The 20,601-nt window shown below is 36.7% G+C and overlaps 1 protein-coding gene across 1 annotated transcript in view; it reads right to left on the bottom strand.

Annotated features, from left to right (window-relative positions):
• The window catches only part of PARD3B (par-3 family cell polarity regulator beta), a 966,908-nt gene that overhangs the window by 445,102 nt on the left and 501,205 nt on the right, over positions 1–20,601 (bottom strand). Inside the window, exons 5-8 of the mRNA XM_090282860.1 lie at positions 18,230–18,318; positions 9,857–9,943; positions 4,228–4,353; positions 1,722–2,080 (exon numbers count right to left, since the gene is read on the bottom strand). Of these exons, the coding sequence (XP_090138986.1) occupies positions 1,722–2,080; positions 4,228–4,353; positions 9,857–9,943; positions 18,230–18,318 (661 nt within the window). The remainder of the gene's footprint in view (positions 1–1,721; positions 2,081–4,227; positions 4,354–9,856; positions 9,944–18,229; positions 18,319–20,601) is intronic.

Raw genomic sequence — 20,601 nt, 5'->3', positions numbered from 1 at the left:
TTTCCCCTCCTTCTCTAGTTTTCATACTTTTCACTAATCATTTTCTTGAAATTAACTTCCCTCCCTTGGCTTCCTTTATTTTCTAATTATTTCCCTGCCTCTCTGATCATATGATATCTGTCATTATCTCTCGTACTCAGTGTTCTCCTACAGTAATATACACGTTCCCCAAGGATCTGTCTGGAACAATTTTTCCTCTAAGCTCTGCTTTGTCCAGCTCCTGGCTCAAACTACCACCTCCCTGTAAATGACACCCAAGTGCTGTTGTTTGGCCCTAATCTCTGGTGTCAGCTTCCTAGCCATCACTGTGCACTACTTTCACCAACTTTTCAAACTTCACTATGAACCCCTTCCCTGATCCAGGTCCTGACCCTTCTGCATATAGTCACCTACATAAAATTCTGATTTCTTGCAATGGCATCTCCACCACGCAGCCCTCAGCAATAACGGCAATTCATCTCTTTCTTCCCTCCGACATCCAGGCAGCTACTCAGGCACATATATATCTAGACACACGCAATGCAGCCTTTACTGATCTTTTGTTGTTCGGTCTCTTCTTTGCTATGTCTTTTTGCTGTCAGATTAATCTTTCCGAAGTGTAGCTATTATGTCTTAGTCTTTATTTTTGCATTCAAGGCTTTCTGATAGATTTTTAAGGTCACAGCCAGCTTTTGAGTCACTTATTCTCAAAGCACTCAGCCCTATATCTACACATACTTGGATAATTTTTATGAAAAACACAAACTACACATTTATATAAAAAGTCTAATTACTAAGTACACTGGACTATTTATGCCTCCCAGTTAATACATTTTCTCCCCAGTGTAGAATTATTATAGGGGGAATGAAATTTTTACCAGAGGATCTTTTAGAATAATCTCTATTAAAGGTACATGCTATTTGCTTTTAATATATGTTAGTAAGTATTCTAAAACTACTTTATGATCATTAAATTATCTATTAATTTAGACAAGAATCTATGAGATCTTAGTTCCTTTTGAATTGAGTTTTGAAAAATCACGTAAGATCCCAGAAGGTTGCAGTGGGGGAAGGGGAATTACAAAACAAAGACACAGAAGTGCATGAATGTTTGCATGTGCATGATGATACTGCATAAATATGCATGTACACACATGATCTAGTCTCACTGATCTGCATTAGAAATGGATAGAAAGATTGAAAAAGATGAAAAAAATGTTATACGTGCCTTTGAAATTAATTATGTTTTTCAAAAATTATTTGTAGTGTTGAAGTAGTGAAATGACTAGTTATTACATACTTGCTTTCTGATGGGAAATTTTTTTGCTGGTTCAAAACTATCTTTGACAACCAGAAACAGTATGCTTTTTGAACATGGCCTAAGGATGTTTCAAAAATCACTAATCTTGCTCAAAACAGGGACACCTGAATTTTAGTGTCTCTTGAGTATTAAGTGGTGATACAGGATTGCTCTGTTTCTATCAAGTTTGCAATGATTCTTTCCATTCCCCAACACATCTTCATTATTTTCTCGTTTCAAATGAATTACATTCCCCAGAAGAAAAGATTAATAAGAAAGTACTACAGTTTCAAGAAATTTGTTTCCTAAGTATAGACTTAAATCTATTCTTTGATACAATTACATGAAGGGAGAATTAACAAAATTAGCCTTAATGCATTTCTCTTAACCAATTTTACATGTTACAATAATAGAATGCTATTAAGCATAATTTAATAATTACCTTTCTTAAGGTCAATCTTAATTTTCTTTGCATTTTTCTTGCTGCCAAACCCCATGAGAGGGGAGAGTGAGGGAGAGGATGGCTTTCTACCTATTCTTGGTACTCGCGGGCTCTTGCTTTGTTGCAGGGAAGTTGTTGCATCTTCTTCAGGACTGCTTGTTCCTGTGAGATTTACTGTCTTTATCCCCGATTTTCCATGGCCAGAAGGTGGTGGCTTTGTTCTCAAAACACCATCATTGTTACTAAAAATGTTCAGGGGTCCAATGACTGACTTTTCATACTGTTCGCGGTTTTGAGGGGGAAGCACGTGGAGCAGCACACAGGGCGCTTTCATCGCCTGACGGAAGACGTCTTGAGCCCTTGAACGAGAGTGAGCAAATGTGTAAGGACACCACGCGCTGGCACGCCACCTTCTGAAGCACCCCAGCCTCGCGGTGGTGGGAGCAGCGCCGCAGCACACGTGCTGGAGAGACTCTCACTAGCACTGCTGGCTGGGCTTTGCTACCTGAAAAGCAGTCACTACTCTTGTCCTGCCCACGAGGTGCCCTGCACTGGGCTATGCATGCATTAGTCTCTCAATCTTCTTAGCAACCCTGACGGTGAGTAAAAGTAGTTCTCACTTTGTAAAATGAAAAAATTGAGGTTCAGAAAGATTAAGTCACTTGTCCAACAAACCGCAGCTTTTAAGTATTTCTACATCTATCCAGAAGTGATTACTGAAGTAAATTCAAAAGCAAGCTTTAATTTTAGATGGAAAAATATCATCTGGTATATTGATCAGATTATCAATTAATTTCCTTTTAGGGCTTAACTCTAAAGTGCAGGTCTCCTCTAACATGAGTTGTGCTTTCAAAGTTCAGTTTTGACACAAATGTTTCCTCGTAGAGACATTTGGAAGGTGTGTCGGCTCTGCCGAATGTCACAGTGGGTTGTTAACCCCATCTGCACCCTCCCCGTTATTCTTGTTACTCTATTACGGGCTACCTGTATTTAAAATGTTTTGTCTTAGCACTTTGTGTTTCTCCTCTAATTCCCCACTCCTTTTTCTCTCCTTCCTTCTGCCTTATGATGAGGCAAAGTAACTCCCTTTCCCAGCCTTCCTTGCCAATGAGAGGCCAGTGAAAGGGCAGAGAAAAGCTGGATTATCTGGGAGGCAGACCCTTTTTTGTTCTTCAGTTTCCCTTTCCTATTTCTTGAAACTCAGAGGTGATGGCAGGAATTCCAGCAGCCATCCTGGGACCGTGACACAGCCAAAACGTGGCAGCCACATGGTGAGAACGAAGGGCAGAAAGGTGGGAGGTGTCTGGCACGCTGCTGGTGGTGGAGCTGCCACACCAGTGCTGGGCTGCCTGCCACCTCCCTCCTTCTGTCCTCAGAAAAAATACATTGTAATATTGTTTGGGGCTACTCTTATTTCATGTCTCTGTTACTAGCAGCCACGCCAAACAATAATCATAATGCCACCTGTCACCTGAGCCCCCTTCACCTTACCGACGTGCTTAATTGTCCACGTGGTGAGTGGAGGAAGGAGGACTTAACATGACAGCCCAACTCCTACAGCCAGGCCCTTGTCCAGGGGTCAGTTTCTACTCTCTACGAACTCCATAGTGAATTTTTATGAGCTCCAATTTCCCCCTCTCTAAAACGGCGATCTAATGTCTGCCTCGCACACTTATCAAGTCCTTGTAAGAAGGACAGTGGCATATAAAAATAATATATTATTAATAATGACTATAATTTTATCTATTACTCATTGTTTTTGGAAATACACTATTAAGCCTTCATTTTCTTCCACACTTCAGCAGCCAGTGCCCGCTGCCCCTCAGCCACAATCATTGGCCCACTCCCCCCCACACTATATAGACAACGAGTGGCCACAGACAAGATATATTATGCGTTGTTTTGGCCAGGAACAAGAGATTGGTGATTATTACTAAGATGTATTCACATTTGTTTTCTTGCTCTAGAATCCCACTGCAATGCCAACATACATTTTACAAATATATGCAGACTGCTACATACTCTCATTTCTAGGTCCGCAAACTATTCCCATAACATTTTCAAAGACAGAGAGAAATGATTTCTTGAGGGAGAATATTTGAATTTTTTCCCTTTGTTTCTATTATTCAGGGAGGCCTCACAGGCATCCCCCATAGATATTTAGCTGAAGGAAGCCTGCTGACACCGAGGAAGTTAATTAATAAGCTGAACTAACAGTCTGTGAAAAGAGCCATTAAATACCAGTCTAACTGACCCATAGCCCAAGGAAAACAAACCCATCTATCCGTGCGCCAGAAAGACAACCAGGCAGGAAGGACTGCTCTGGTCCACAGGCCACCTTCGAGCATGCTTAAACATAAGATGCATGTGAAAGTGGGTATCCTGGGGTCATTCAAAGGGAACTGACAGAAATTCTACCTAAAATTTTGATTATAATGAGCTCACTAATGATTACAAACATCCTAGGGAACAACAAAGTAAATAAAACAATGGAAAAAATGCTTACTGAACAAAGGTTTTGTCTACGAGGTCCACATTGTTGATTTTTACAATGCATTCATTTTCATGAAAAAGTCCTTCCCGCTTGGATCTGCTGTTTTCTTCAATGCCGCGGATGAAGAGTCCTAGAATCCTAAATGCAAAATTTAGGTTGACACAGAACTACTGAATAATAATATGCTAATTATGTCTCCACTTGCAACTATTTAGAAATAAGTATTAATTTCTATTTATGAAAGAAATTATGCTTCATATTCAGGCAACTGTTTGTTATTTAGATCTTAGTTAAAAGTACAAAAAACACAACTCACTCAAAGAGAAAAATCCCTTTAAGACAAATACACATAAATACTACCCAGGGTACATTAATCTACGATCCCATTCCTAATTCGTGTAGTAAACTTAGGAAAGGCTTGTGTGGCTCAGTGCCTTTGAGGACACAAAGGACTGCTGGTTTGGAGGAGGGCTGACTATAGTAAGTAGAGTTAGTGTCAAGGTGGCAACTTGTTGCTTAGTACCAGGAGAGGATTAGTTATTCACTGCGATTTATTTTTTTCAGTCTTACTACCTGTTCTAATAATCCGCATTTTAAGAACATTTAAGTACAGATCTTATGGCTCAGTTTAGAAGGAAGTTTGGTCTCCCTTGTTAGTGCCACTGAATCTACTATGTGCTGAGAGTTTTCTGTGTGTTCAGGGTGGGGGAGTGTGAGACAAAGTTACAGGACCAGGACAACTGGGCAGTTATAGGCTTAGGGTAAAGTAGAAGTTAAAAATATGGACAAATCAGTAATCCTAAGATGCTTTGTAGAAGGCTATGGGGAGAAAATGGGATATAAACTGGATCAGAAGAATGAGGAGAGTTTGGAGAGGAGGAAATAGAGAACCTACGAGGAGGCAGGATGTGTATAGGTGTAGGCCGTATGCGGAGCTGTGTTTGGACCTAACAAAATGGAGAGGCCAGTGTCCCACAGAGGGGCCTTGAACACTGGTTGATGGACTTAATCTGATAATGTTGGAGTGGTACACCCACCACCCACTGCTTCTGAGCAAGGCAGTGTCAGGATGAAGGCAGGACTTTGGGAAGAGGTGTCTGAAATTTCAACCAGGAAGAGTCCAGATTCAGAGAGGATACCTGGAGGATCCCAGCGCTTTATGGTTGTGGCTTAGAATCAGAAGGGGACGGAAATGGGAAAAAAGGGAAAGAGGAAGAAAACTTCAGCAATAAGGAAATTTTTTTTTTTTTTGTGTGTGTGTGTGTGTGTGTGTGTAAACCTGTTACACATCAGCAGTGTCTAAACCAAAAACTAAAATACATTAAAGTTGTGTATGTTTTAGCTATTTCTCATTTGAGGGATTTCCCCTCCAGGAGGCATTTACTGGGTGTGGAGAAACTGCCATCTCCTCTTTGCTTGTCCTCTTGTTTTTCTTCATTATTCTCCTTCATATAGCAGCCTTGTGTGCTTCTACATAGTCCCTTTACATTACATCTCAAAGCAAAATAAAACATGAGCACATTTTATGTGTGAATAAGGGTCAGCCATGGAAAAAGGGTAGTCGCTAATAAAAGCGAGGGAGAAACACCATCTTCCTATTTGGAAGAACCACAAAGTGGAGCTTCGGCCTCTGGGGCCTCAGTTTGCTTAATGAGCTCATGTCATCTCAAGATGGCAGAAGGAGGGGCACATGCAGTGATATTTAGATCTCTGCTTCCAAAATGTTACACGAATACAATACGCGGGTGCAAGACACAAAACGGTAAATATCATACCACCCATTGCAGGGAAGGCTCAGGGTCACAGGCCCAGGTGTCGTGAGGTGCCACGTTCATTTCCTAGTTCTAGTAGGTTAGTAAATTAATCACATTCTGTGTGGAAGAGCAAAGGGGCCAAAGCTGCTATTTGATAAAGGATCTGAGACTCCAATTAGTATTTTTAAGATACTAATCCTACCTTAATCTCTTAACATAATATTTAAAATTGAACTCTTTGATATGCAAAAATAAAAAAGAAAAGAAAGAGAACAAAGTAGTGCTTCTTTTCTAAGTTAAACAACTCTCTAAGAGTTCACATTTTGGATTTTTTTTTTTTTTTTATGGTGGACTCACAATAACATGATCCATTAGGAGACTTACATGTGGTTATAAACTAGTTTATGTAAGTGATATTTTTTTAACAAGCATTCAAGTCTTCCTTTAATTTAATTCAGTACATCATCAGTCATGTAATGTTACTCCCTAGGATTTAATTTCACATTTTGGGGGATGAATTAATTCTTTCAGGCCACTGGGTTGCAATTTAGCTGGCATATTACAGCTGGAGAATGCCATGTGAACACCACTGATCTAAATAACCTAACTTTCCATGAAAAATTTATTGACAGAATAAGCCCAACTCTAAAAGCCATGTGTCAGAGGTAATTTTGGTAAAATGTAAAACTGACTGAATTTATTAGTTTGGTCCCTGGCACACCACTCCTGCCTTCACTGTTCCATGGAAGGAATAGATTCCCACCAGTTTGATTTCATCCAGACCAGTATGAGAAGTCTCTGAAAAGAATCACCTTTATCCCCTTGGCCCCAAACTGATGGGCTGCAGTAGCTCTCTCTTTTGAGACCAAGACTCTCAGTATTTAAAGATTAATGCTGTGAGGAGTAACAACTAAGATAAACCAGTCAATCTGCATTAATTAGCAGTGATAAAGGAGGCTGAAATTCACTGCCCTGCAGAATTAGAGGGGTAACAATTACTTCTTGGTCTTCTGATAAAAAATTAGGCCCTTACCCATCTCTCTCTTGCCCCCTTACATCCTTTCCACAGTATCACATGCCTGGACTGCTCACCTCACTTGGCATGTTTATCTAAACATCTGCTCTTCTCACCCTGTGCCACCCTTTAGCCATTCCTTTTTCTTCTCTGTCATCCGATATTTAGCTGTCCTTCCTATGAAATTGAGGTATACTGTTTTCAGTTATTGAAAAACAATTAGATTCCATGTTTTTAATTGTAAAACAAAATCACATTGATCTGTTTTTAACTAATATTAAGTTGCATTTTACCTGCGGGAATTCAGTGTTGCGTAATTTGTTTTGTTTTTACCGGGCCATGAATTCAGTGTTGCGTAATTTGTTTTGTTTTTACCGTGCATGTCAATGGCCCTCCACACAAGTGGCATTTAGCAACCTGTGCCGTGATATCTAATGAAGCCACTGAGTCTTTACCTAACACAACAACCACTGTATTGCACCCAGGGTGTTCTGACTTAGATTAGGTTTCTCATTCAACAACAGGTGTGGCAGTACTTAAAAAAAATTGGAGGCAAAGCCAATTACAGTAGTCCTAGTAAATAATTAAATGTAAATTCTAATTTCAACTAATGACACAAACCAATAAATGGAAGGAAATTAAGAACTAAGTATAGCACTATGACCTTAACTCCCCCCCCTCTGCCCCCCGCTCACACAGTGAAACCATATGGCATCATGAAGTCAGACACTTGTTTGCCATGCTCTATACGCAGTTGCATCTAGACACATGGGTTGAGTTAAGTGTGCTGTTTCAGCCTGTACTCATTACTTCTTAACTTTTATTGGCTCATGTCTCCACTTCCATATTATTTTTATGTTTTTAAATTAAATTTCCTTTCTATAATACTAGTGGATAGCAAAAAAGAAAAAAAAATTCACACAAGTATTTCACCAAGTTATTGAACAGTTGACCATGAACTTACAAGAATTTATTGTGAAACGAAGATTTTCTGTTTTAGCCAAAATAATAATACTGATAATTTACACATTCATATGATGTGTGTTTTATAAGGAACTTTCACATTTTTAATGTCATTTAATTCTCAAAACATTGATGTGAATGAGGCAAATTTAGGGCACTTGATCAAAATTATAAAGAGGAAATTCAAATCCAACTGTTCTGAATCCAGGTCCAACACTCTATCAACTATTCTACAGGTTTCTGCTAGAAATCAAAACCAGGAAGAAGGGAGGAAATCAATAAATTCTAGTGTGTTTTTCTCATTTGAAGTGAGAGAAGGTGATTTCTGGTCTAAAGGGTCAACTTGTTTTCCAAACTATTGAAAATGAAGTACGGTGATTGTCACATTGTATATTTCTTCATGGTTGGAAATTGGGACGATCTTGTGTTCTATTCCAGCTTCATTAAGCTAACGGGCCTGGTAATTTAACCGCTCTGGTATTTCACAAAGCTCTCTCACTACACTTCTGCCAAAAGCCATTAGACTTTCTCCTGACAACTGGGTAAATACTCTCCCTGTCTATCAAAAACAACCTCAGCTTGTCCTGTGCCATCACCCGTAACATTTATAAACACGCTTATTAACACATACAGGAAATGAAACAATAAGAGCCACTAGTTTTCCAGTTCATTTCTTTTTAGGGAACATTCATTCCAGCAACAGCTTGGCATCAGATGTTATTTGCAAAAAAAAAAAAAAAAAGGTGATGACTTTGCAATTACAGGTAGCAGATGGCTACCTGCTGAAAATAATGCCAACCAAAATATCATGACTAAATCTGCTCTTCCTGCTATACGGTAGACTGAATTGAATAAATATTCAGAACCAGTAAATTAATACTATATAACCTTTGGGAAAATTTCTAATTTAGATAGAGCAATGGAGTTGAGAGCAAGTCAGGAGATCTGGATTTTGTGTAACCTTGAGAAAATCAACTGATTTTTTTGGTCTTTGGTCTCCTAAGCTAAAATAGGGTGTTCTGACTTTTCAATTATGCATTTAATTTAAGACAACAAATTTAGCCAACTAATTAATATCATGTCATTTGAGATACTGATTTTCTTTTAAGTTCCTGATAGTCCTTGTCAATATCAATTTAGTGCTAAAGGCAGTCATTTTGTTGAAAAGTGACATAATATCTTACACTAGTTTTATATGCTGGTTAGAACAGTATTAATATTAATAGTATCTCTCAGGTACACACTTAATTTCCATCAGTATCCAGTTATGTAGACATTTGTTTCAATAAATGCTGACACAATCTAAATTACCACTTGCTAGTGTGAAGTTACCAATATAAAAATTTTAAAGGATGTGGTCAATTATTTTTAATTGATCATATTTAAAAAAAATAAATAGCAAGATGGCATTTTGCTACTATGGCTAAAATCATCAGAACCTATAGAGCTTCTGATATAGCTACTTCTATTGTTATACTATTTATTATTTTAAAGTCTATATACCTGAGGAATGTCAGGAAGTATCAGTTTGGAATAACTATATTCACTTGTTGAAGTGTATTTTACAATATTAAAAAGTTCAGTTGCAATATAAATCTAACAATATGTTAAAATCTTTTCCAAGGATTCTGTTTACTACATATTACTGATAAGAATACTTTAAGAAAGTACTTCATAACTAATTGTAAATGCAGTAACTGAGATTTTTTTTTTCTTATTCAATTTCATCTTAGAAGTAAATGACTTTATTTTCTTTCTAACATAAGTGGCCAACAGAAGTATTATCTTGAGGTGTCCATCTAAATAACAAAGATATACACTTAATTCCTTCTGAAAAATGTTTGGAAAAATGAGCTCCAGTCAAGCTTTTCATTAGCATGAACTTCTGATATAAAAAAAAGCATCTTACCTTCCACTCAGAGATGAAAAGAAGGGCACTACATGTATTCCCAAGGGGCCTCCTTCCCCGGAAATCTCCACTGTTCTTGTCATATCACTGGGGCAGAAAAAATAAAAGCAAAGATGAGTCTCTGCTAAAAAAACAGATGAGGCACATTTAAAAAAATTAGGATTATATCAACTACTATAAATTTAACAGCATAGATGAAATCAAAGGGATACATGATTTACTTATACGTTCAGAAGATTCAAGAAATAAAATGTTTCAAAGACTACCTGATTTCTTATTTTTTCCCCTAGAAGAGGAACAAAAGAAAATGACCACCTACAAAAATAACTCCCTACTTAATCTACATAAATCAACATATTTAAAAAGATGTACACAAAATAAAATTTTCCCCATTGAGATACACTTGAAAATTATTTTATAGATGATAAAATACATAAAACTAAGCATATCGATGCTTAATCATAAAGTAAGATTCCCCCAAAACAGAGGGAAAATGAAATAAAATATGTATTTATTAGAAAAAGCACAAAATTATATTTTACAAAAACTGTGAAGCCACATTGCTAATATATATGGGTATGTTCAAAGCATTATAAATCAAAATTAAAAATTGCCTTTCAATAAAGTGTCAATTGTATTCAATGAAACAATTCCAAATTTTCACCTCCTGTATTTTTTTTTAATGGTAGAAAAAGAAGTTGCAAAGCCTGGAGAAAATATATTACAGGAAGAAATAGAAAGCCTGACCCACCTAACCTACTTCAGATTAAGAAAAGGATGGGCTAGGGACATTAATGAATAGTGTGCATGACTGAAATGTATAAGACACTGGAATCTTTTGAGTAATAAAAAGTGAAACTAACATGTTTTTATAAACATGAAAAATAATAACTGTGAACAATTATTGGCTCCTTTAATTCCAAAGAGAGAAAATAAAATGGCCAGAGGAAAAGTGATAAAGTTGAAGCATACATCTCAGTTATGGAAATTGTAAGCAGATCTCTATTGTTTCCTATTTACATGAAAATAACCTGAAACTAGATGTCAAATTAAGAGCTACAGCTGCTACAAATACTTTCTGCTCCAAATTGAAAATGGTGAAATTTGGCTCCTTGCTGGAAAGTTGAGAACAGCATTAAGAAAGCAAAATGCCTGATGAACTCTCTCTGCTTGAAGTATTCTCTAAATTATCAGCAATCTAAAATAAATACATTGAATATATTCTCATCAGTGGATTAGGCTTATTTTTAATGTGTTTTCATTGAAAACCTGTTATCATTAAGAATTGCAAAAAAGAGCATTTCAGTTTCCAACATTTGTTGAATATGATGGAATTTCAAATCTGATAATAAATTTCAAATGAGTTGTGCTCAGATATTGCTGATAGATTTAAAACTTGTTCAGTCAAGCAGGTTATATCAGATGCCTGGAATAAAAGTTAGAAACAAAACAAATCTTAGAGTGATAACATGGGATAAAACAGATTCTCCTCTGTAATTTCTATATGAGAACGTAGATATTAAATGAATAAATGTATATAAAATACTACAAAAAGGTATGCATTATAAGTCATGAATATAAATTGTTTGGTGGCAAGAGAACGTTATATAGCTTTTAAAAGACCACAAGGCAATCATTTTTATATAATAACAGATATATAGTGTATCTGAAGGCATCTGAGGAAGACTAAACCCAAAACATTCACATTCTAGGGTTACGGTACTGTTTTAAAGACTTAAAAAGAGAGACTAAAATGTTACTTAACCATTGAAACTTTATTATCTCTATCTTTATGATGTATTTTTATAGTTTGGTACTTAGAGCATAATACTTATCTTTCCTAATAAATGTATTAAGTATGCACTGCCGATAGACTCATATGTATCATATAAAGGTATTGGAATGTGTTTAGTCTAGTATAGCCTTCAAGATTTCAGCTTAAGAAGTTTTAGAATGGCTCTATGCATTTTCATTTTATTATTTTGCAAATATTTCTCTGCCTCACTTAAAACTCCGTGTGTAAACTTAACTTCTATGTGTCATACTGATATCTACTCTTTAGTAATTATCACCCTGCATTTTTACATCACTTAGTAAAGTAAATCTTACAACCTGTTAAAGTAATCAATCTTGTTTCAAATACTAAAACTTTTTTGAGGAATGCATTTTAAGGTTCACTTCAACTTTGTAAGATTTCTTTTTTCAATATTTCAGAATAAACTTTTATGCTATCTTTACATGAGAGCACAATTTTGGCTTGAAGGATATCTGACAACTGTTAAATTACCACGATGAAAATATTATTATACCAGAAAAAAACAAGTAGGACTTTCAATTTTTCTTGATTGCAAGATGCAACTACTTATAGAGAATTAGATCCATTTAATATAGACAAACATTATATGTTTTATACAGGTAATGTTTCACCATGCTCTTTATAATAAGTTATCCATTATTTGTTTCAAGATAAAAAGCATTTTAAAGGAGGAGCCCTCAGAGACCATTCAATAAAGTTTTGTTTTTTAAAAGGGGAAAAAGACCCCTCAGTGTTATATATACTTAATAGGTTTTGTTATAAATCTCTATATACACCACTCATGGAAGACAAACACAGGAAATAGGGCTAGACACAGTATCTCATAGAGTGAAAATACGCTATTAATGCTATTTGTTTAGGTAAATTACAGAATAGGGTTCAGTGACCAGTGAGCAGGATATGCACACATTTATGTATGTATGGGGAAAAAGCAGAAAATGTAGAGAATGAAGTGAAAAGCATATTCTAGCAGTAGAAAGAGAACAGGATTGGCCACTACTTGTGAAAAAGAGACAAAAAGTGAATTGTGAGGTAAAAGAAAATACTTCAGTTGTATAAAGAAAAGTTGAAAGATATCACTACAGTCAAAATAGCTAACTTTACACAACTTTCTATGACATGCTAAACCAAAAGCTGATGGTCACAAAGCATTAAGTCCAATAGTATTCAAGGAAGCTAACCCTTCTAAGATTCAATTGACAAAACTGATTCAATAATCACCAGAACCAGCTGCAACCTAAGAGTTTAGAACAAGATGAGGGGTGAAGGCACAGGTACAGAATCAGGGGTTAAAAAATGAGCCCGTTGTGAACGGCTGCTCTGCAAAATCTAGATGGGAGGCCTGCTCTGCAAAATCTAGATGGGAGGCGTTGCATTTGGTTACACGTGAAGCTTGAGGGAAATAACACTATACAACAGGAGATGCAGACGTTTGTAGGTCTAATTTCTTCAGAGGAAGCAAAGGGAGAGCATTTTTAACATTACAATTATTTCACTCAGTGGGAGGCCACTTGTTTAGGGCAGGGAGGAGACAGGACTGAGGGGTAGGGGGGTGGAGACACTTCGTTTCAGGAGGAAATCATGATTCACTTACGAAATTAGACAAGAAGTATATCCTAGCGGTGACGTCTGAGTAAATCATCTCAACTAAGCCCCAAATTATCTGTTTCCTTACTTGTGCAATGAGAAAATTAAGATAAATCCCCAACGGAGCTGTTGGTGTTAAAGAAAAAAGTAGAGAGGCTAACAAATATACATTGTATGTCAGTATCTGGTATATGCAATGGGTTCAAGAACTATCAGTTATTAGTATGATTATCAGAACTTTCTAAAGGAATAAATGAGCTTAGGGATTAAAAGGGAATAACCTATTTCAAGCGTTACAATTTTCTCAAGTGATTTCCTCAGAAAGACTCTAAAAAAAAAATCTTCCAATGCTGTAGGGCCGAGGAACAAGTCTTCACGAATAGGCTGCTGACAGTGAGGGAGAAGAAGACGGGCTGTCATGAATGGAGAGGAGGCAGGCAGCAGGCAGCATCCTTCCGGGGCAGAGGCCTAGCTCCGTCGTGTACAATGGTGTGAACTGCAGAGTTAAACATCGGAGAAGAGTTTGCATGTGACACTGAAGTCGACCTGATGGTTAATGGTCCGTTAATGCAAACATACTGAGTAAAAATACAACAAAGAATCCGTTGTTGATGGGTGGTGGAGTTCACTAATTCACTTGAATTCAATGAATATTAATCGAATAGTTCTAACTGGGAAGTTCTGCAAGGGAAAAACAGGGTTTAAGGAGTTCATAACCTAGGATGCAGGTTAAGACAGGTGATAAAAAAATAATACAAAGCAATGAAACAGAAGTAGTAGTAGTAGTAGTAGTAGTAGTAGTAGTAGTAGTAGTAGTAGTCCATTCTCAGTGAATGGAAGCTATTATTTGGGAGGACGTGTGCTATCTGCATTCTGGGTATTATATCATGTACTCATATCAAATTTATGCAAGCACTTAGATCACTTCCATTTTATAGATAAGTAAACAGATGCCTAGAGGAGTTAAATAGTTTGTCCAACATCATATCATTTATATACAGTAGATTCAGGACTCAAATAGGAATTTATTGCATTCCCGAGCTATTTTAAACCACTTTGACATGTATTTCAAGGCAGAGGCACTTCCTGATGAGGTTCAGAGGAACAGGGTACAGGGTCAGAAAGGGAGACTGGAATCAGAAAAATCTTCTGGAAGGAGGTTGCATGTGAGATGAACTGAGAAGGGCAAATGGATCTTCAATCAAAAGAGGGAAGTGAAGTGGCATAAAGGGAATGCATAAAGAAAAACAGTCTGCACTGAGATTGTGAACTAGGATGGTGTGGGCACATAAATGGGGGACCAAGGGGGAGGAAAGAAGGGGAAGAGGGAGAGAGCAAGGGGAAGAGAAGGAGAGAAGGGGGAGAGAGAAAGATTGATTGACTGACTATGGTGGGTAGGAGATAAGGTTGAACCATTAGTCTGAGATCAAATCTCAAGACTGATACATCAAATTCTATGCTGAAAAATTCACACTTAATATTGTAGAAAATGGAGTCAGTAAAGATTTTAGAACTATGGAGCAGTGTGATAAATGCTGTGGTTTAGAAATATATACCTGGCAGTGATATGTGCGATCAATTAGAAAACGGAAAGACAAGGGAGAGATTGGTACTGGAGATAGGAATTAGTAAATTACTGCAATAATCTCTCTGACAGGCAATAAGGCTTGAGCAATGATCATAGGAATACAGTGTTAAAACATGGGAAGAAGATCGAGATACTTTGAGATGGACTCTGCCAACAATTTGCCAAATGAATGGATATTAGAGGCAAAGGAGAAGAAGGGATAAAATATGAGGGCGGTTTAAAGCCTGGAAAAAGAGGCAAGTCTGGAGGAGGCAAATTTGGGGAAGTGTCAAGAACAAGGTAAATCAGGAATGAGACAGAAATTAGGGGTGAGGTGAAGGTCTCTGGCATCCATCACTTGCTATTTAAAGGAGAAGCCAAAGTGTAATTTTATATATAAGAAAAATTAACCCCCTAGAAACCTCTTGCTTCGTTGTCTTCTTAAGATCAAAATAAATTGAGTAGTGCTTTATCAGAGATAGATATTGTAAGACTACTTGGAGACTACCCCCTAAGGGTTAGTTTCCTTTAAATACAGATGTTTGTGTTAATAATGGGTAATCAGTTAATACTTATGTTTATGATTTATGGAGCAATGCATTTTAGCCATTCAGTCATCCAGTCAATAAATATGATACTATTATATTCCAAGACTTGTTTTAGGTATCAGGAATCCATTGGTGGGTCTATAGTCTTGTTTGAAAGAATAACAGATAGTTACAATAAACTGTAGTTTGTGTCATACTGATATTTGAAATAGCAATTAATGTTTATCTGGCCTTTCATTTAGCGTTATACTAAGAGTAATTGCCAGTAATGTATCTCATTTAATCTTCACAATAATCTATGTGATCATGATACTCATTTTCCATATGAAAACACTTTTAAAAGGTTAAATAATTAGCCCATAGTTACATAGGTAGTGTTCAAACTCAGGACTTAACTAAATCCAAAGGTTTTGGCACTAAGGAATGGCTTGGTAAGTTCTGTGGTTTAGAAAATGCATCAGCTTTTCTGTAAAATGGAAGTGATGTAGTATTTATATGTTTGACATGAGTACATGTTATAATGCCCAGAATACAATTAGCACTGCTTTGCAAATAACAGCTTACATTTTATCCAATAGTGAATTGTGGGATCAATTAGAATAAGGAGTTATTGATACTCAGGAGAGGAGTTAGGTTATTATAACAGTATAGCTGAGAGGTAAGAAAGGCTTGAGCAATGACTATGGGAATTAAAACACAAGAATGAGTTCAAGACATTTAGAGATGAATTCACCATTCTGCAAATAACCTACCTAGCTTCTATGCCACCTGCAGAGAAGTAAGCCCGAAGTCCTATGCTCGGGCCAACCTCTGTGGGATGTCAGACCCTCCTTACCCTAGGAGAATGCTGACCAGGTAACAGCTGCTGGTGGCTTCATAATTCCTCTTCAATTGTTTCTTCATCATTCCATACCAGCTAGAACCAATGTCCTCTTCTAGAAATGTAATCTCCAAGTCTTCCCCTGTTAGCTGTTCATTCCATGCTAGATTCTTCTCACCCAAAAGTCTCCTGGTGCTGGGACTTTGCACTCACTCTGCTTTCTGAACTTGGCCTCTAACTGATTTCAGCTGATTTCTCCCATACTGGTGCTGACCACATGAAGTTTCCTAGCTCCAGTTACGTAGCATGAAATAAAACACCAGGAAAATGCATAAGACGGGTAACATAGGAGTCAAAAGATTTGGGGACAAGAGGGATGGATGTAGATTGGGTCTCTAGCAGTTACGTATTTGCTCTGAACTTTGCAATTCCTTAGCTTACTAAAAGTGATGACAAAACTCATGTGAAGGGCTGTTTTGATAATCAAATTATAAATATATTTTAATTAAAGAATACTTTTAAAAATTCCTATACTCGATTTCTCTTAATTCTTTGTACCTAGAAAAAGCTTAGCTAATTTAATTATGCAACTCAAAACTGCACAATTGTTCATTCTATGACAGCTATCCACATAGCATTTAGCAAGATGTCAACAAACTTCAAAAAGTTAACATTAAAAGAGTAAAATTAGAGTTAAATGGAATAAGGTAATTATATTCATTATGCCTACACCCCAAAACAATCTTTAAAAAATTTTTTTTTTAGAGAGAGAAAGAAAAGGAGAGAAACATCAGCCTGGCTAGAGATGGAACTCATAACCTTGACATAGCCAGACAAAGCTCTAACCAACTGAGCTACCTGGCCACAACCAGCCAGAAACAATCTTATCCAGCTTCAAAAAAGATAGGTCCCTGGAGATTTTTCAGTACCAAATTTTTATTATTGTGTAGCTCACTAATCAAATAAACAATCTACACTAAGAGTACCTATGTCATATGGCTATAAATTATATGCTTGAGGAAAATCCACACATCAAAGCAGTGTAATAAAGGATGATCACATATATTTTTAAAAAGCTAATGTCTTGTAAAATGCTTGGCATCTATTAGTAACTGGACTGGATTATAGGAATATGTTAATTAAATGAATGAGTGAATGACCATCAACTACAGAAGTATCACCTTCTAGTGATGAAGCCAACAATCTATTAAATTTGGGATTACTTTCCTTGTGCAAACGTTAAAGCAACTTAGTATGACAATGATGATAATATAGATAATGATAATAATAATGTAGTGGTAGCAACAGTAGGAAGGGCTCACAGGGCTTATTCTGACCCAGGCACTGTTCAAAGTGCTTTCCATGTATTAACTCATTTAATTTTCATACCAATCCTCTAAAGGATTTAATATTATTTCTGTTCTACAGATCAGAAATGAAGGCAAAGAGAGAGGAGTAAATTGCCTAAGTGATTAGTAGCAGCTGGGCTGGGAATTGAACCCAGGTAGCAGCCAGGGCAGAACTAGAAAATTAGTGCAGAGAAAAGAAGTACTGGTCAAAACAAGAGCAACTGGCTTCCTAAATTAGTTATTTACACTTAAAACATGAAAAATCTTGACTGATAGGCTGGATTCATTTTATATACATTGAATAAAATACAGCAAAATTGTTAAAAGACAATGCAAAGCAATATTCAAAGACCTAACGTCAAGGTAAAACACTCAATCAAAATGAACTCAGCCAAAATGCACTTAAACTATTGTTCAAAGGGAAGAGAAAAGCCATTAAGAAATTCAGGTTGTAGAATTGTTGAAAGCATTGAGGCTCATTTATATATATGCTTGTCAGGAAGTTCTCATATCATATAGAGAAAATGAGAGAAAAGAGTTAAGTTAATTAGTTTTAGAAGTTGAGCAGGTTTCACTCCACTATTCTAATTATCGTGATCTTCTCTATAAAATAAAAATAACTATAAACTATGAAAGAAACAAACATTGAATTGAAGGGAAATAGTCCATTCACATGAAGAGAATACCTCAGTGCATCCTTAGTTTTCAGTGATGTGAGTAGTTCTGTCTGTACACCGTTCATCACTTCCCCATCTTCTAAGTTTTGTGTAGAATCCTGTAGAGAAAGAAATGCATAAGCATGTGGAAGCTATGCATGTAGAATTGAAAATTTGAATAAAATGTCTCAACATGAGAGAGTAAATGGTTTTATTCTGGATATATACAGTATGTTCCAATTTCTCTGAAGACTGGAAACAGGTGTTAATCTTTTCAGTGCTTTCAATTTTGTTTTCTCTCCCATTTGGGTTCTGAAATTCTCAAATGGGCCATTTACACAAGCCAAAATGTTAAGAGCTTTGGAATTCATCATTTAGCTACCTGCTACTCAGCCCCAAGCTTTTGGGACTGGATGTTTTCAATCAGCAAGGTAAAGGGGTACCAAAGGGAAGGGGCCATTGAGGTATTAGCTTTAAAGTACTGTGCTTGCTTATACTCCCCTACCCCGCTCACACTGGAATATGAAGAAAGCAGAATCCATGGGGAAAAAACGTTGCCTGGCAAGGTCCCTTCTGTCAAAAGTGTAATAGGAATATTGCACAAAAAGAAATGTGGAGTTCTGCGTTTGTTATGAGCGCCATTGATTCTGAGGATGCTCTTCAACATAGAGAAAGCAAAATTAACCATTTGATTTCTAAAATGGTAAACACTCTTCCACTATCTACAGGTAAGAGTGTCAGAGAGGCCCTTTATTCCAGGACTGTGGTAAAGCTGAGCTGGACATCATATAGAGGCGAGACTGCATTCTAGAGAGCACACTTGATATAGATTTCCATTTATGTAAGACACTAGTTCTCCGTTAGGCTTTGGAACTGTACTTCAATAAAGTAATTCTGCAGATACACTACCCTTCAGAAGCACAATCACAAATAAATAGTGTTAGTCATGGACTTGGGTTTCGATGAAACAACGAACCACACGGAGAATGACCCATTATTTGCCATTAACACCTGTAAACAGAGCACTCCTGGATCTGAATGTACCATTTCAACAACAAAAAGACAATATATGAGTTAAGAGTTGACCATAACAGAGTTAGGTTAATATCTTGAAAATAAGAAGACACAGAGCCACAACTTAAGCGGTTTGTCGTAGTGAATTGAGTAAAAATACAAATGTATTTCACTTTTAGACTGAGTAGCAACATTTCATATAGGCATTGGTTGTTTTGTGAAGCACTTGCTCTAAATATATATATATATATATATATATACACACACACATACACACATATATATATATGTCTATGTATATATATGTGTGTGTGTATATATATATATATATATATATATATATATATTAATATTTGTTTTCTCCTCTCCACAGAGATAAAGAAAGGTATCAAATCTTAAAAGAGGGCTGTCTCTGAAGGCTTTCCAACATTTGTATTTTTATGAGGGGCTAGATACACGTTTACATAGAAAAGACACAGGGCTGGGCAGGTGACAAAAATACGTAGGAAGACAATTTAACAAATTATTGCATTTGCATCTATCACACATGTCAGAACATTTATGTCAAAATCATTAACATTCTTAGCTGCCCTTTCACACAGGAGGGAGCTCCATGAAGGGAGAGCGCTTGGCTAATAATTTAAGGAATATTAATGGAAAAATGAGCTGAGTGCGAGTTAGTTTTCAATTGCTGTTTAATAAATCACCCCAGAACTTAATGGCTTAAAGAAATAAACATTATTTCTAATTTTCTGAGAGTCAGAGATTTAGAAGCAGCCCAGCTGGGCAGTTTGGGGGTGGGGCCTCTCAGGAGGCAGTAGTCACGTGTTGGCAGGGCCTGTTGTAATCCTCCCAAAGGCTTGACTGGAGCTTTAAGACCTACTCTTTTTTTTTTTTTTTCTTATAAAAGCTTTATTAAGATATAATCCACATACCATTAAATTTTTCCTTTGAAAAAGTACAAGGCAGTCATTTGTAGCTTTTTCAAAGTTGTACAACTACCACCACTAATTTTAGAACAATTTCAAAGCTCCCAAAAGAAACCCCGTACCTATGAGCCAGCCATCACTCCCCATGCTCCCTGGACCCCACAGCCCGCAGCAATCAATTTGCTTTTTTTTCTCTAAGGTTTCCCTATTATGAACATTTCACATAAGCAGAATCATAAGATATGTGGCTTCTAGCTCATAGTATTGTATAATGTTGTTAAGTCTCATCCATGTTGCAGTATGTATTTCCTTCAATTATCTACTGAAATGGTATTTCACTGTACAGATACAAGGCCTGTCCAGGAAGTATCCAGCCATGTACTAGGCAAAATAGAGGCATTTATTGGAGAAGATACAAAATACAAGAAACATTGTACAGAGGACAATGACGCCTCAGTC

The sequence above is a fragment of the Furipterus horrens genome, unplaced genomic scaffold, assembly GCF_987537825.1.
Source record: "Furipterus horrens unplaced genomic scaffold, mFurHor1.1.pri manual_scaffold_1, whole genome shotgun sequence".
Lineage (NCBI taxonomy): Eukaryota > Metazoa > Chordata > Mammalia > Chiroptera > Furipteridae > Furipterus > Furipterus horrens.
This window is presented reverse-complemented; position numbering and strand designations above follow the sequence as displayed.